General features: G+C 42.2%; 1 protein-coding gene across 1 annotated transcript in view; it reads right to left on the bottom strand.

The window, feature by feature from the left end:
* Window positions 1–579: 579 nt before the first annotated feature.
* zeb1b (zinc finger E-box binding homeobox 1b) overlaps window positions 580–18,476 on the bottom strand; it is a 214,801-nt gene continuing 196,904 nt past the window's right edge. The window contains exons 8-9 of the mRNA XM_068014511.1: window positions 18,238–18,418; window positions 580–4,310 (exon numbers count right to left, since the gene is read on the bottom strand). Coding sequence (XP_067870612.1) covers window positions 3,808–4,310; window positions 18,238–18,418 — 684 coding nt within the window. The 3' untranslated portion in view covers window positions 580–3,807. The remainder of the gene's footprint in view (window positions 4,311–18,237; window positions 18,419–18,476) is intronic.

Here is an 18,476-nt window from a genome sequence, read left to right as displayed (position 1 = left end):
ATAATCAAATCCACTGGATTACCCAAATCAACATTACTAGGTGTGATGAATATGGATAGCATCCTTTAAAGGTTCTTAAGCATTTTTCACAGTAGTCCTCAAGTTCTTTTGGGCCTCCTTATCTCGAGAGACAATGGATACGCGCCTGGAGGTGGTCAGTGGTTTGTGAAGCAGCGCCTGGAGTGGCTATAAAGGCCAATTCTGGAGTGACAGGCTCTTCCACAGGTGCTGCAGAGAAATTTGTTTGTTGGGGCTGTTGCACAGTTGGCTCTCCCCTTGCGCCTCTGTCTTTTTTCCTGCCAACTACTAAGTCTCTTCGACTCGCCACAATTTAGCCCTGTCTTTATGGCTGCCCGCCAGCTCTGGCGAATGCTGGCAACTGACTCCCACGACTTGTGATCAATGTCACACGATTTCATGTCGCGTTTGCAGACGTCTTTATAACGGAGACATGGACGGCCGGTGGGTCTGATACCAGTGGCGAGCTCGCTGTACAATGTGTCTTTGGGGATCCTGCCATCTTCCATGCGGCTCACATGGCCAAGCCATCTCAAGCGCCGCTGACTCAGTAGTGTGTATAAGCTGGGGATGTTGGCCGCTTCAAGGACTTCTGTGTTGGAGATATAGTCCTGCCACCTGATGCCAAGTATTCTCCGAAGACAGCGAAGATGGAATGAATTGAGAAGTCCTCAAGTACAGCACTGTATTTATGGAGTTTCAAAATGTGTTAAGCAGAGTATTGTCTAGCTCCTGTCTCATTTCTTTAAGGATTCCAGGTACATGCCAACTCATTACGACTTGTCACAACACTTGCTAGATTCCATATTTTAAGAGCTTCCCGCATCTAAGAGCTGAATTTGAAATTTTAAAAAATTAAATAGCCCTTCCTTTTATATTTCTACCTAACTTATCTTTTAATGGACATGCTTGGTCTACAGAGATATCAATAGCCAAATGGGATGACTTGCTAGCTCCTGTATACATAGGTTCCATTAGAACCAAGCTGGCCAAACAGCAACAAGGCTTTTGTGTGCTGCAAACCTGCCTGGCTCACAGAATCATATACTAAGACTTGGTTCCAAACTTCACTTATCAGGTGTGGCATATTAGAACTAACTCAACCAGTAAAAGACTCATCTAACTTCTTCCACTACCACCACCCAAAGTAGCAGAGGCACTAGTTGGTTGTTCGATCACAAGCCTGCATAGGTCTTTGTTTATCATCTACACCCTTCAGCAATGAGGCATACTTCTATTCCTGGTTTTTCCTTGGAAAGTATGACCTTACACTTCCCAGCATTAAATTTCATCTGCCACTTGGCTGCCTATTCTACTACCCTCTCTAGGGCATCTTGAAATCTTCTACAGTCCTCCTCGCCATTTGCCCCTATGCCATGAGCAAACAGAGTGATTGCACTCCCTTTGCCCAAGTCTAAAACATGTATGTATACCAAGAATAAAAGTGGATCCAGTATTGACTCCCGGGGTACCCCACTATGAACCTAATTTCATCATTAGCAATGATGTTACTGACTTTAAAAAATGTACAAAATGCAGTTAACAAACGGTATGAGGAAAAAAGGATTAGTAGTAATCTGAATTCCCAATCTCAGTTGCATCACTGAGTGGTACTGACAGCAGGAACTATCCCCGAAACACCATACACTTGTGGGTGGCCAATTCAGAATGGTAGTAGCATGGACAAGGAAGCAGGCTATTTACCCTGTTGGCCACAGTTTTAACATCCCTACATACATCAAACTACTGGCACCAGTTAACATTAGTAATAAAGCAACTTATGGCTGGAAAATCCAACCTAACAGACAAATGGGCACCAAGTCACAATTAACATTTACTGAATAAAATATTGTTAACATATGTTCAGGGAATTTTGAACATTCATTCTAATGAACAGCAAGATGATTTCATGAAACATGCAAATTATTCAGTAATTTGAAAAAATGACATGTATTTGGGATATCTTTGTACAAGAAGAATCTAATCACAAACCCATGATTTCAAAAGTTACAAATTAGCCAAAAACTTGAGTAATGCACATAATACGATGTCTGTAGCATCTCTGGAACAGAATTAATACACAGCAGTGAAGTCACAACTTCAAACAGTTTGCTGATGCATTTTATTGTGAGATGGGGAGTCTGGTATAAAACTAGAAAATGACTATCATGTAACTAGGCAATTAAAAAAAAAACTTCTGGTTTGTATCAGATGTAGAGGAATACTAAAACAAATTGGCACAAAGCAAAAATGTTCCCAACACTGCGCATGACTTTGTAATTTGGCTCATTGAGGATAGTAATACAGTTTCATGGTTACACAGTAATCTCAAACAAAACTGCAAAAATACCATGCTGTATAACATTATATTTGAAATTCGGTAGCCCAATGTATTAAAAGCGAGGCAGGGCAAATAACTGGATTCTGAATGTAAAATTTATACATTCCCATTTGATACTCTAATTCTACAGTCCAAGGCAAGTAGTATTGTTACATAACACTGTTAAACAAAATCTCATTGCAAGAGAACCAATTGTATTTCTGCTTTGAATTCTTATCAACCTTCCAAATCATTTTCTTACTAAAATATATTATTGTATTAATACAAACTACAGTATTATACACTACATTGTGTAATAAATAACAATAAAGAAATATAAAAATAAGACATAAATATAAAAGTTTTCTAAAACTAAAAGGTACACGTGTCAGTAAGTAGGGTATTAATACTGCCAGGTTCAAGGACATACAGTACAAAATTTGCACAAACATAGGAAACTAAAAAGTTATCATAATTTGAATGAAAATAATACTGAAATAAAATCAGCTAACACTGTTCATAACTTGCACCAAAGCTAAGGGCTGGTTACAGCCACATTTCCATAATACTGTTTTGTAAATGGCACTTGCAGCACACAGGTCTTGCATAAGGCCGGGGGGATACAAAGCTCCATACCATAATCCTCACTTACCTACTTAACACTCGTCACTCTAAAACACTGACTTCTGTCCTCTCCAACACTAATACTGTTAGTTCTTACTTTGAAGACTTGGCAACAGACTGCTATACATTTAACTACAAGTCTTACCACATCCTTCTCAGTTTTGTTTTCTAGTAGCTGCTTTAAGGCTAACATTATGCTTCAAATGAATTTACACTCTAAAATAAGGTCAACTAATGTTATTAATAATTACCTTCTAGTGCGATACTGATAAAAGGTAGACAATAATACTTAGGAGTATGTCAGATACAAGTATAAAGGGAATTCTGTAGTGCAGAAATTTTCACATCCTTTCAAACCAATGAAATGCTGAGATTCAGCAATGGAGTAGAGAGCTGTAGTACTATAAATCTACAATTGATACTTTCATTTGCAACAGAAATTTTCATAGAAATCTCTCCCAGCTGTACAGTGTTGAAGTTAATGGGATACATGAATAGCCAAATGAAGAGCAACACAGGTAAACAGATAATGCAGAATGACTGGTAGCAAATTCTTTTAAAACCTGTTGGTTTGCCTTTTGAATCAAGACAGTCAGTTTATGCAATTTATCGCTTGCAACTTTTTTTGCATTTTTAATACAAACATCATTCCTAATATCTTGACAGTTCATGTGGTAAATTGTTAATTGTTGAGGTTCAGGCACACCGGGGTTTCTACACAGTAGTGAAGAGAAAACACAGTAATATAGAGTGTATTTCTGGAATTTTTTTTTTTTTTTTTTACATGGTATAATACTAATTGCAGAACATTTCTTCTCCAATTTATATTCCTGATCAAGTATTCATTAAATTTTTTCTGCTGAGTTAACTTCCAAAGCCTTCAGACTATTTACTGTATTTTCCTGTTCCACATCACTTATCAGATCTGTTCTATTTGCTTCTGCTTCCTCTTCCGATTCCTCTCTCATTTCCTCTGCACAATTATCCTGCATTTCGTCACTTTCCTTCTCTTCCTCCTCCTTTTCACTTTCATCTTCTCTTGCAGTACTGTCCTTGTCATCCGAGTCCACGTGGGACGGAGAGGTCCTGTTGTCGGTATATTCACTGTTGTTCAGTGAATCAGGCCCAATCTCCTCTTGCTCTGTTCCCTCACGTTCTTCAGCTTCTCGTTTACAGTACGAGTAACGGTGGTTCATGTGCTGTGAGTAGGAGCCTGAATGCGAAAAACGCTTGCCGCATTTATCACACTGATAGGGTTTCTCCCCAGAGTGCAGTCGCGTGTGCTCAATCAAATGATGTTTGTGTTTGAATGCTTTCTTGCAAATCCCACACTGATGAGGTCGCTTCCCTGTACAAATGAACATATTAGAAATAAAAACATATTAGAAATAAGCAAAGCTTGTTTAAAACAGAAAAATTGATCTCACAAGGCTACATTGAGCAGTTTGATCACTGCAATGTAAAATGCTGGTAAAAATACAATTCCAGAAACTTTACTTCTGTATGCCTTGCCTTTGTATTTTCTATTTTGCCTTTCACTTCAAAAAAAAAAAATTCTTCAAAGTTGGAACCCATTTTGTTTAAAATGCATCTCGAATTGGCTGTCAACCAATTTAAAAGCCAATTTTCTTTCAGGTGATTGATGATATTTGACGCCATTGAGATTAATTTTTTTAAGCTAACTTTAAGAAGTGAACATAAAGGACAAGACAGCTGACTGGTGGATCAAGGAAGGTTCAATAACAAAAGCAAAATACTGCAGCTGCTGGAAATCTGAAATAAAATCAAGAAATGCTGGAAATACTCCCTTCCTAACAGCATTGTGGGTCCCTTTTTTTTTTAAAAAAAATTCATTCATTCATGGGATGTGTTCGTCGCTGGCTAGGCCAGCACTTATTACCCACCCTAATTGCCCTTGGGAAAGTGGTGGTCAGCTGCCTTCTTGAACCGCTGCAGTCCATGTGGGGTAGGTACACCCACAGTGCTGTTAGGAAAGGAGATCCAGGATTTTGACCCAGCGACAGTGAAGGAACGGCTGTATAGTTCAAAGTCAGGATAGTGAGAGACTAGGAGGGGAATGTGCAGGTGGTGTTCCCATGCATTTGCTGCCCTTGTCCGTCTAGGTGGTAGAGGTCGCAGGTTTGGAAGGTGCCATCTAAGGAGCCTTGGTGCGTTGCTGCAGTGCATCTTGTAGATGGTACACACTGCTGCCACTGCGTTGGTGGTGGAGGGAATAAATGTTTGCGGGTGAGGTGCCAATCAAACGGGCAGCTTTGTCCTGGATGGTGTTGAGCTTCTTGAGTGTTGTTGGAGCTGCACCCATCCAGGCAAGTGCAGCGTATTCCATCACACTCCTGACTTGTGCCTTGTAGATGGTGGACAGGCTTTGGGGAATAAGGGGGTGAGTTACTCACCGCAGGATTCCTAGCCTCTGACCTGCTCTTGTAGCCACGGTATTTATACGGCTACTCCAGTTCAGTTTCTAGTCAATGGTAACCCCAGGATGTTGATAGTGGGGAATTCAGCAATCGTAATGCCATTGAATGTCAAGGAGAGATGGTTAGATTCTCTCTTGTTGGAGATGGTCACTGCCTGGCACTTGTGTGGCACAAATGTTACTTGCCACTTATCAGCCCAAGCCTGGATATTGTCCAGGTCTTGCTGCATTTCTACATGGACTGCTTTAGTATCTGACGAGACAGGAATGGTGCTGAGCATTGTGCAATCATCAGCGAACATCCCCACTTCTGACCTTATGATTGAAGGAAGGTTATTGATAAAGCAGCTGAAGATGGTTGGGCCTAGGACACTACCCTGCGGAACTCCTGCAATTATGTCCTGGAGCAGAGATATTTGACCTCCAACAACCACAACCCTCTTTCTTTGCGCTAGGCATGACTCCAACCATCAGGGAGTTTTCCCCCGAATCCCATTAACTTCAGTTTTGCTAGGGCGCCTTGATGGCATACTCGGTCAAATGCAGCCTTGATGTCAAGGACAGTCACTCTCACCTCTGGAGTTCAGCTCCTTTGTCCATGTTTGAACAAAGGCTGTAATGAAGTCAGAAGCTGAGTGGCCCTGACGGAACCCAAGCTGAGCGTCACTGAGCAGGTTATTGCTAAGTAAGTGACACTTGATAGCACTGTCGACGACGCCTTCCACTGATGATTGAGACTGGATGGATGGGGCGGTAATTAGTCTGGTTGGACTTGTCCTGCTTTTTGTGTATAGGACATACTTGGGCAATTTTCCACATTGCTGGGTAGATGCCAGTGTTGTAGCTGTACTGGAACAGCTTGGCTAGTGGCACGGAAAGTTTTGGAGCACAAGTCTTCAGTACTATTGCGAGAATATCGTCAGGGCCCATAGCTTTTGCAGTATCCAGTGCCTTCAGTCCTTTCTTGATATCACGTGGAGTGAATTGAATTGACTGAAGACTGACCTCTGTGATGCTGGGGACTTCAGGGAGGAGGCCGAGATGGATCATCAACTCGGCACTTCTGGCTGAATCTTGTTACAATACTTAAGCCTTATCTTTTGCACTGAAAGTGCTGGGCTCCCCCATCATTGAGGATGGGGATATTTGTGGAGCCACCCCCTCCAGTTAGTTGTTTAATTGTGCACCACCATTCACAACTGGATGTGGCAGGACTGCTGAACTTAGATCGGATCTTTTGGTTATGGGATCACTTAGCTCTGTCTAACGCATGTTGCTTACAATGTTTGGCATTCAAGTAGTCCTGGGTTGTAGCTTCACCAGGTTGACACCTCATTTTGAGGTATGTTATGTGCTGCTCCTGGCATGCCCTCCTGCACTCTTCATTGAACCAGGGTTGGTCTCCTGGCTTGATGGTAATGGTAGAATGGGGGGTATGTCGGGCCATATGGTTACAGATTGTGGTCGAGTACAATTATGCTGCTGCTGATGGCCCACAGTGCCTCATGGATGCCCAGTTTTGCATTGCTAGATCTGTTCGAAATCTATCCCATTTAGCACGTTGGTACTGCCACACAACACAATGGAGGGTATCCTCAATGTGAAGGCGAGACTTCGTCTCCATAAGGACTGTGTGGTGGTCACTCCTACCAATACTGTCATGGACAGATGTATCTGCGGCAGGCAGATTGATGAGGATGTCAAGTATGTTTTTCTCTCTTGTTGGTTCCCTCACCACCTACCACTGACCCAGTCTAACAGCTATATCCTTTAGGACTCGGCCAGCTCGGTCAGTAGTGGTGCTACCGAGCCACTCTTGGTGATGGACATTGATGTCCCCCAACCAAAGTACATGCTGCACCCTTGCCACCCTCAGTGCTTCCTTCAAGTGCTGTTCAACATGGAGGAGTATTGATTCATCAGCTGAAGGAGGACAGTAGGTGGTAATTAGAAGGAGGTTTCCTTGCCCATGTTTGACTTGATGCAATGACACTTCATGGGGTCCGGAGTTGATGTTGAGGACTCCCAGGGCAACTTCCTCCTGACTGTATACCACTGTGCCATCACCTCTGCTGGGTCTGTCATGCCGGTGGGACAGGACATACCCAGGGATGGTGATGGCAGTATCTGGGACATTGTCTGTAAGGTACGATTCCGTGAGGCTATGTCAGTCTGTTGCTTGACCAGTCTGTGGGACAGCTCTCCCAACTTTGGCACAAGCCCCCAGAAGTTAGTAAGGAGAACTCTGCAGGGTCGACAGTTTACCATTGTCATTTCCGGTGCCACGGTCAATGCTGGGTGGTCCGCCTGGTTTCATTCTTTATTGACTTTGTAGCGGTTAGATACAACTGAGTGGCTTGCTAGGCCATTTCAGAGGGCATTTAAGAGTTAACCACATTGCTGTGGGTCTGGAGTCACATGTAGGCCAGACCAGGTAAGGACAGCAGATTTCCTTCCCTAAAGGACATTAGTGAACCAGATGGGCTTTTACAACAATCGACAATGGTTTCATGGCCATCATTAGACTAGCTTTTTTAAATTCCAGATTTAGTAATTGAATTCAAATTCCACCTTCTGCTGTGGTGGGATTCAAACCCAAATCCCCAGAGCAACATCCTGGGTCTCTGGGTTACTAGTCCAGTGACAATACCACTACACCACTGCCTTCCACCACCTACACAGAAGTAGGCCAATTAAGTACAATAAATTTGCTTAGCCCTGCCTAAACTTAAATATGAGACAAGATATAGCTGTACCTCTATTCTATTATACATAAATCATATAAATATGTCCAAAATTCTTGGGGGATGTAGAAAGTACAGATAGGATTCCCCTTCCTGGGGTATAAAGCTCCTGCATCGATGATGGCAGGGAGGAAGTCCAGAGTTGTAAACCTACTCTAAGTTCAACATTGTAGCATTACACAGCCGTGTAGGCAAGTTGTAAATTCCATCTTAACTGTTATGAACAAGGAGGGAAAGGGAAAAGAGAGCACCATAAAGCAGCTTTTCAGGGCACCTTTGAACCTCATGACACAGCCCTGTATACTGAGTGCATCCATGGTGAACAGACAACGTGGAGTGGTGGTAAATTTGCCTACACTCCAAACATTTGCTGTTCATAAACCACAAAAGCAATATGCAACTACCACCAGTGCAGCCAGTTCAATCTCAGCCTCACGGGCCTAAAAACCTGATTGAGAGTGCTGGCAGACCCATGATAGAGAAACAAAGGCCTCAAGAGAAAACTGCAAGGCTTCAATGAGTAACAAGGTGGCAGCATCAGCTCAGTACTGGAAGCATATAACAAATGCCATGTTATTTGTCACAAACTACCTATGGACTCTATCATGGGAGATTTACTACTTAAATATGATTATATTCAAGCCAGTAACCACAAACTCAACAACATGCAACACCTTTAATGTAGGAAGATGTCCCAAGATGGTTCACAGATGGATTATGAAACAAAAAAAAGAGATATTAGCAAAGGTGACTAAAATCTTGACTAAAGTGATGGGTTTCAAAGGTTCTTAAAGGAGGAGTGGGTGGTGGAGAGGTGGAGGGGTTTAGGGATAAATTCCAGAGAGTGTGGAACCAAAACAGCTGATGGCACAGCCGCCAATTGTGAAGCCAAGGGTAAGAAAGATGCACAAAGTCAGAATCAGACCAAAGAGTTCTGGGAAGTGGTGGAGGAGTTGTAGGAATTGAAGCGGTTAGAGATAGGGAGGGGAAAGGTCATGAAAGAATCTAAACATGAGGTTGAGAACTTTAAATGGGAGGCACAGTGGAAGCAGCAGCCAATGCACATCAGCAAAGATAGGTGTAATGGATGAGTGGGGTAGTATACAGGCAGTGGAGTTTTGCATGTGCTGCTTTATGGAGCATGGAGGCCAGTCAGAACAGCATGGGAATAGTCAAGTGTGGCAGTGACAAAGGCGTAGATGAGTGTTTCAGCAGCAGATGGGTTGAAGCAAAGATGATGTTAGGGCGGATGTAGGCAGTCTTTGTGATGGAGATGACGTGTGGTCGGAGCTCAGCTTGCAGTCAACTAGGTTGCCGAAATTGTTAACTTTATTGCCCCATAATTTGCAGTCAAAATAACAGTGAGGCCAATAGCATTCAGCAAAATTTATGCACAGATGCTACAGAACTTCAGGCGAGGCCAGACATGTAGAAATCCAAAGGCTGCTGTCAGAGATGTGCACTCTGCCATTAGCTTTGCGGAAATGGCATCTCTCTGCTTGGCTGACCATTGAAATACAGTGAACGGCGTGACGTTGCACTACTTGTACAGTAGCTATGAACTGAACTCCCCACGAAAGCCAAGTATTGCCCATTCCAGTCTCAGTACCCTTTTAACAAGGTTTTAAGTGTTTATTACTGCATCAACCTCACTGGCACTGAAAATTAACTATTACAAGTATGGAATTTCATTCCTTAAGTCTTAATTCATTAGATTAAAAAAAAGTTTTTTTTTTTACTTTTCCTTTCTCTCTCAATTCAATCTTTCTTTCCCTCTCCATTTCTCATTCTGTACCTGATTTGACATTGAATTCACCCACGAGTTTACACTTCTCAGTCTTTGCACTTAATTTCACAATCCTTCAATCTGATTGGTTAAGGAGACACACAGTTGGGTGCCCCGTTTCCCTCACTGTGCCATTATCAACTCACTTTCAACAACTTGCCATGCAAAAAATTTTTTTAAACTAAGCATGGAAATTATGGCCTAATAAGTTTCAAGCCTCACAAATAGAAAAAGTTAAGTGGACAAGAGAATTCTATAACGCTTTCTAAATATTTAAAATATAAACTCCAGAGAATTGGAAGGAAGAGGAAAAGAAAAACAAATCCAAAAAATAGGTATGGCAATAGTTCTCTATTTACTTTTTAAGAATTACCTGCCCGAGATATAAATCTAAACTTTTACTATAATTGCTACCGTGCACCATATCAACTTACCAACACACAATGATAAATACATTATGCATTTATTTATTATAATGTATGAAATGTCACCGTTAGGACATGGTAATTCTGACAGCTCCTTCCTTCGCTAAGTTAGAATCATACAGCACAGGAAGCATCCATGTGGCCCATCATGCCTGTGCTGGCTCTTTGCAAGACCCACAATTAGTCCCACTCCCCTGCACATTGCAATTTGAAAAGTTCTCTGGACAAACAATAATGACTGCACATAAAAATACTTCGTTGGTCATTAAAGGTGCTATACAAGTTTATGCTCTGCCAAAAAACAAACTCACTGATGTATACCTAAGAGCAGAGATGCATTTGACAGAAATATATATATTATGATATTCTGCTTTTTATTTCATTTCAAAAACTATGGAGACATTAGTGACACGTGAGCACTCGTGGAACATATGCATGTGCAAAAGCTCGGGACTTCCCCATACTTCTAACTTTAAACCCTGCTAAGAGTTTGAAAATAAAGGGATAAAATCCTGAGAAGATGGAACTTTTCACAAAAGGCAAACTGTATTATTATTTATAGGCAGCTGTTGATTCCAATCATGTTTTCAAAGGGACAGCTCTTGTGAACATGTTTCTCAAGTTTACCTCATTGATAGCCCATACCCAACAACTCACCATTAAGTAACCTTCTATACCTTTTTAAAAAAATAACAGTTGTAAGCTAAAATCTCTACTCCCTTCCTAACAGCACTGTGGGTGTACCTACCCCACATGGACTGCAGCAATTAAAGCAGCGGATCACCACCACCTTCTCAAGGGCAATTAGGGATGGACAATAAATGCTATCTGAGCCAGTGATGCTCACATCCCAGGAACGGATATAAAAAAATACAAACTCATTTTTACAAGAATTTCAAAAAGGAAACTTGCGGATGCTGCAAGTCAAACAAATACATAAAATGCTGAGAACAATCCGCAGGTCATTTAGCTTCGGTGGAGAGAATAGACAAGTTGGCCTTTCAGGTGCTGACCCTTCAGTAGAACCAGGACTCCAAGTTCTGATTGAAAGCCCACACCTGAAACTTCAACCTGACAGGATTTTAATAGCTTTTTGATTGGAAATACCAAGAAAAAGATATTGGACGTTACAATATTTTGTTTTAATCAAACACAAAAACATTTAGCACATTCTTTCCAATGGAAAATTAACAATTTGCACCATCAAGTGCTTCATTAACTGAGTGTTAAAGTTGGAAATTCGGTCCAGAGGGGTAAGAAGGTTTTGCTTTTTTTTTTTACATCTGGTAGCGGGTATATTTCCATTGTCTCTAAGCTAGGAAACTGCACTTTACTATTTCTTTACTTTATTAACTTAGTGACTTAAATTAAGTAAACTACTTAATGAATAGAACTAAAATAATTGATTCAATTAAGAAAAACAAATCTAATAAATAAATAAGGTTAGGTTCAAATAGCAGGGCAGGTGGTGTGTTGTAACTGCAGCACGAGAGTGTTTTTGGCGAGCATTGTGATCCTGGACAACTCTATCTGCAGTTAAGTGCCTGTAACTTGAGGAACTTTGTTGAGCTGCAGTCCGAGCTGCAGACATTGCAGTGCATCAAGGAGGGGGAAGAGTTCTCTGGACACTTTGTTCCAGGAGGCAGTCACACTTCCTTAGGTTAACTAGAACTTTAGAATTGGTCAACAGTCAATAGGAGGGCGTGACTGCGAGCCAGAAAGGTATGGAAATCCAGGATGTAGTAATGGAAAAGCCTCAGTCCTTGACTTTGACTAACAGGTATGAGATACTTGCTACTTCTGTGTATGAGAACAAGGACTGCAGGGTGGATGCGAAAACTGACCACAGAACCATGGTACAGGAGGCCAATCAAGTGGGGGCAGTGAAAAGGAATGTGGTTGCAATAGGGCAAAAGACACTGCGCTCTGCAGCCGCAACTAGGAGTTCCAAAAGTTGTGTTGCCTGCTGGTGCCAAGGTTAAAGACATCTCATGGCTGGAGAAGAACTTGGAATAGGAAGGGGAAGAGTTCACTTGTCGTGGTCCACATAGGAACCAACAATATAGATAGAACTAGGAATGATGTTCTGCTGTGAGTGTTTGAGGAGTTAGGTTCCAAATTAAAAAACAGAATCGCAAAAGTAAATTCTCTGGATTGTTACCTGAGCCATTTACAAATTGGCATAGGATGAACAGATTAAATGTGCGATTGAAGGAGGGGGTATGGGAGGCAGGGGTTTTGCTTCATGGGCCACTGACACCAGTACTGGGGAAAGAGGGAGCTGTTCCGTTGGGACAGGCTCCATTTAAACCGGACTGCGACCAGTGTCTTGGTGAACTGAATAACTAGGGCAGTAGATGGCTTCGAAGTAATAAAGTGGGGTGAGAGAGGATTCAGGAAAGGGTAAATTCAAAAGTAGCAAGGGAAACGTCAAGGCTCTAGAGGAGAGGAGCATTTTGAGTAAAAATAAGCAAAGTGGGATAGGAAGGGACAGTGAGAATAACAAAAAGCAACAGGGCATTAGTGACCTACAGTAATGCAAGGGAAAATTAGAAAAACGTCAAAGCTAAAGGCATTATATCTGAATGCGCAAAGCATTTGCAACAAATTAGATGAACTAATAGCAGAGATAGAAATTCATAGGTTTGATCTCATAGACATTACAGAGACATGGTTGCAACCTGATCAAGGTTGCGAACTAAATATTCCAGGACACTTAAATTTTAGGATAGGCAAATGGGAAAAGGAGGAGGCGCAGCCCTGATAATAAGGGAAGGGATAAGGACAGTAGAAAGAAAGGATCTTGGCCCAGAAAATTAAGCAGAACCTGTTTGGGTGGAACTAAGAAATAGCAAGGGGCAGAAAACATTGGTGGGGGTTTTTAATAGACCCCTTAACAGTAGTTGTAGTGTAGGGAAGAGAATAAATCAGGAATATAACTCGGGTATTACAGTAATCATAGGGCATTTCAATCCTTCAAATAAACTGGACAAACCAAATTTGCAGTAATAATATGGGGAACAAGTTCATGGAATGTATACAAGATAATTTTCTAGATCAGTATGTCAAGGAACCAACCAGGAAACAGGCTATTTTGAATCTAGTATTGTGCCATGAGGAAAGTTTAATCAATACCTTGTAGTGAAGGGGTCTCAAGGGAGGACTGACCATAATATGATAGAATTTTATAATTATTTTGAAAACGATTAAGTCCGGAACTAAGGTCTTAAATCTAAACAAAGCAAACTATGTACGTATGAGGGTGAGTTGGCTATGGTAGATTGGGAAACTACATTACAAGATATGATGGTAGACAAGCAATGGCTAGCATTTAAAGAATACATAATTTGCAACAAATATACATTTGTTTAAGGCACCAGAAAACCACACAGAAAAAGTAGTCCAACTGTAGTTAACAAGAGGAGTTTAAAATAGCATCAGATCAAAGGAAGAGCTTGTACTGTTGCCAAAAAGAGTAGTAAGCCTGAGAATTCAGGGGATTTTGGAACTCAAGAACCAAGAAATTGATAAGGAAAGAGAATAGAGAATAACAAACAAACAAGAGAGACATAAAAACAGATTGTAAACATTTCTACAGTTATGTAAATAGGAAGAGATTAGTGATAGTAAGCATGAGCCCATTAAAGGCTCAGACAGGTGAAATTATAGTGGGGGAATAAGGAAATGGCAGAGTCATTAAACAAATACTTTGACACAAAAAACATCCCGGAAATAATGGGGAACCAAGGGTCTAGCGAGAATGTAGAACTTAAAGGAAACAGTATAAATAAAGAAATAGTACTGGAGAAATTAATGGGACTAAGTGGTGACAAATTCCCTGGACCAGACGACCTGCATCCTAGGGTTTTAAAAGAGGTAGCTGCAGAGACAGTGGATGCACTGGCTTTGAACTTCCAGAATTACTTACATTCTAGAACAGTTCCCAAGGATTAGAAGGTAGCAAACATAAACCCATTGTATAAGAAAGGAAGAGGAGAAAAAGGGGCACTATAGGCTAGTTAGCCTGACATCAGTAGTAGGCAAAATGCTAGAATCTATTACTAGGGATGTGGTAACAGGGCACTTAGAAAATCGTAATAGGATTAAGCAGAGTCAATGTGGATTTATGAAAGGGAAATTGTGTTTGGCAGATCTGTTAAAGTTTTTTGAGGATAAGGGGGAAACCAGTAGATATACTGTCTTTGGATCTTCAAATAGTATTCAATAAGGCACCACACAAGAAGTTATTACACAAAATCAGGACTTATGAGATTATATATTATGGTTCATGGACAGAAAGCAGAGATTAGGAATAAATGAGACATTTTCGGATTGGCAGGCTGTAACTTGTAGGATACTACAAGGATCAGTACTTGAGCCTTAGCCTTTACAATCTATATTAATGACCAATGAAGGGACTGACTAGAACCTATCCAAGTTTGCTGTCGATACAAAGTTAGGTGCAAAAAGAATGCAGTGAGGAGGATGCAAAGAGGCTGCAGATGGATATAGACAGGTTGGGGAGTGGGCTAGAACATGGCAGATGGAATACCATATGATGGTGTGAAGTTGTCCACTTTGGTAGGAAAAATAAAAAAAAGCAGATTATTTGAATGGTGAGAGACCGGAAAATGTTTGCATTCTGAGGGACCTGGGTGTCCTTGTACATTAATCACAGAATGTTAAAATGCAAGTACAGCAAGCAATTAGGAAGGCAAATGGTATGTTAGCTTTTGCTACAAAAGGATTGGAGTATAAAAGTAAAGAAGTCTTACTACAGTTATACTTGGCATTGGTGAGGTTACACCTGGAGTAGTGTGCTCAGGTTTGGTCTCCTGACCTAAGGGAGGACACACGTGCCCTTGTAGGAGCACAATGGACTGATTCCTAGCATGATGGGATTGACCTACGAGGAGATAGAGTGGTCTAGGCCTACAATCCCTGGAGTTTGAAGAATGAGAGGCGATCTAATTGAAACAGAGAATTCTTAAGGGGCTTGACAGAGTAGATGCTGAGAAAAAGGAAAAAAAGGGATAGACTGAGTAATTACAGGCCCATCAGCCTAACCTCGGTGGTGGGAAAATTATTGGAAAAAATTCTGAGGGACAGGATAAATTTTCAGTAGAGATTAGTTAAGGCAAGTTCATGTCTGACTAACATGATTAACTTTTTTGAGGAGGTAACAAGGAGGATTAATGAAGGTAGTGCATTTGATGTAGTCTATATGGATTTTAGCAAGCCTTTTGATATGGTCTCACATGGCAGGCTGGTCATGAAAGGTAAAGTCCATGGGATCCAAGGCAAAGTGGCAAGTTGAATCCAAAATTGGCTCAGAGGCAGGAGCGAAGGGTAATGGCCGATGGGTTTTTTTGTGACTGGGTTCCACAGGGCTCATTACCGGGTCCCTTGCTTTTTGTGGTATATGTGGTATATGGACTTGAATGATTAGATTAGATTAGATTAGAGATACAGCACTGAAACAGGCCCTTCGGCCCACCGAGTCTGTGCCGACCATCAACCACCCATTTATACTAATCCTACACTAATCCCATTACCCTCTCACATCCCCACCTTCCCTCAATTCCCCTACCACCTACCTATACTAGTGACAATTTATAATGGCCAATTTACCTATCAACCTGCAAGTCTTTTGGCTTGTGGGAGGAAACCGGAGCACCCGGAGAAAACCCACGCAGACACAGGGAGAACTTGCAAACTCCACACAGGCAGTACCCAGAATCGAACCCGGGTCCCTGGAGCTGTGAGGCTGCAGTGCTAACCACTGCGCCACTGTGCCGCCCTTGTAGGGAGGTAGACGATACAAAAATTGGCCTTGGGGTTGATAATGAAGAAATCTGTAGACTGCACCCTGCAGGAAGATATCATTGGACTAGTCAGGTGGGTGAAACAGAGGCAAATGTAGTTCAGTCTGGAGAAGTGAGAGGTAATGCATTTGGGAAAGGATAACAAGGCAAAAGAATACACAATAAATGTTAGGATACTGAGAAGTGTAGAAGAACAGAGGGACCTTGGAGTGCATGTCAACAGATCCCTGAAGGTGGCTGGACAGATAGATGAGGTGATCAAGAAGGCATATGGGATACTTGCCTTTATTAGTTGAGGAATAGAATAGAGCTGGGAGGTTATGCTGGAACTGTATAAAAATTGAGTTAGGCCACAGCTGCAGTACTGCATGATGTTCTGGTTACCTCACTATAGGAAAGAGATGATTGCACTAGACAGGGTACAGAGGAGATTTGAGGATTTTGCCAGCACTGGAGAACTTTAGTTGTGAGGAAAAATTGGATAGGCTAGGGTTGTCTTCTTTGGAAGAGAGGAGACTGAGGGGAGACCTAATTGAAGTGTATAAAATTATGAGGGGTCTAGATAGACTGGATAGGAAGGCCCAAATCCCTTTGGTTGAGGGGTCCATAACAAGAGGGCATAGATTTAGGGTAAGAGGTAGGATTTTAGAGGGGATTTGAGGGTAAATCTTTTCACCTAGAGGGTAGTAGAAATCTGGAACTCACTGCCTGAAAGGGTGACAGAGGCAGAAACCCTCATAGCTCAAAAGTACTTGGATATGCATGTAAGTGCCGTAACCTACAAGGCTATGGACCAACAGGTGGAAAGTAGGATTAGGCTGGGTAGCTACTTGTTGACCGATGTGGACACAATGGGCCAAATGGCCTCTTTCCATGAATTTCTATGAAAATGGTTTCCTGGCTGGGGAATCTGGAACACAATCACAGTCTCAAAGTAAGGAGTCGGCTATTTAGGACTGAGATGAGGAGAAATTTCTTCACTCAAGATGTTGTAAATCTTAGATTCTTAGAGAGCTGTAGATGCTCAGCCTTTGAGTATAGTCAAGACACAGGCTGATAGATTTTTGGGTATTAAGGGACAGGGGGACAGTGTCGGAAGGTGGAGTTGAGGTAAAGCTCAGCCATGATCTTATTGAATGGTGGAGTAGGCTCGAACAGCCAAATGGCTTACTCCTGCTCCTTTTATATTCTTATGTAAAATAAATTATTTAACTTACTAAGTGTGCATAAGAGCAAATAAAGCACCATCTGTTAATAAACTAAAAGACATCAAGTGTTTTTGCAGTTTGAATCACACACAACACAATGGCCAGGGTTTTCTGTGGACTCAAAGCAGGAGCGGAGGCCGGGAGGGGGGGGGGGGGGCGGGTGCGGATGGCCCGTCACCAAGTGATCTTCTTGGGGGCAGCATAGGCTGACGACCCAAAGGCCAATTGATGCCTTTAAATGGCCTATTAACGGCCAATTAAGGGCCTCTTTCTGCCACCGCTGGAATCATACCATTGGCGGGGGTGTCTCTGCCATGTGCGGAAGACGTCTTGTAAGACGAGGTGCCCTCCCTGTGGGGCTTTATGGGCAATTTGTGGCCCACGGAGGATCCCTGCCAGGAACTACCACACCATCCCGGGACCCCCCCCTCCCACTGGACTGCACGACCACCCCCTCGCTGGGGCCTTCTGGACTGGCTTTAGCGACCCTGCCTCACCTACCTCTGGGTCCAGGGTTCCAGCACTGGGCCAGGGTCTGAGGCCTCTACAGTACCGGCAGTGGCCCCCACTCCCGGTGGCGCTGCCGATATTGCTGAACTGCCAGCTCTCTGATTGGCTGGAAGCTCATGAGGGCGGGATTTCTATCCTTAAAGGGACGGAATCCCGACTTGTGAAATTTTGATGGAAAAAGACTGGAGGATCGTTCTGGCGGGGGTGGGGTGGCGGGGTGGCAGGGAAAGGCCAAGGCAGGGTTCCCCCTGCCTTTCTGGCCGGGTGCCAGGAGCCCCGCCTCCTACACAAAATCCAGCCTAATATGTTCTACATGTACATACATAATTATCTTTCTTACCTGTGTGTTCATACTTGTGTCTTAGAAGAGAGCTGCTTTTCTGAAATATTTTATCACACAAATCACAGGCATACATTCCATTCTCCGTCTTTTTGATTTTCTTACGTGGAGGCATCGAGTCTGAATCATTCTGATCATCGGTATTGGGCACACCTCCGGAACTAGTCTCTTGTTTTTCCTCCTTCAGGAATAAAATTGCCTTTGTTATGAGCTTTTAGATAACTAAAATCGCATTATAC

The sequence above is a fragment of the Heterodontus francisci genome, chromosome 2 (genome assembly GCF_036365525.1).
Source record: "Heterodontus francisci isolate sHetFra1 chromosome 2, sHetFra1.hap1, whole genome shotgun sequence".
Classification (NCBI taxonomy): domain Eukaryota; kingdom Metazoa; phylum Chordata; class Chondrichthyes; order Heterodontiformes; family Heterodontidae; genus Heterodontus; species Heterodontus francisci.
Note: the sequence above shows the minus strand (reverse complement) of the source record. Positions and strands in the feature narration are given on the sequence as shown.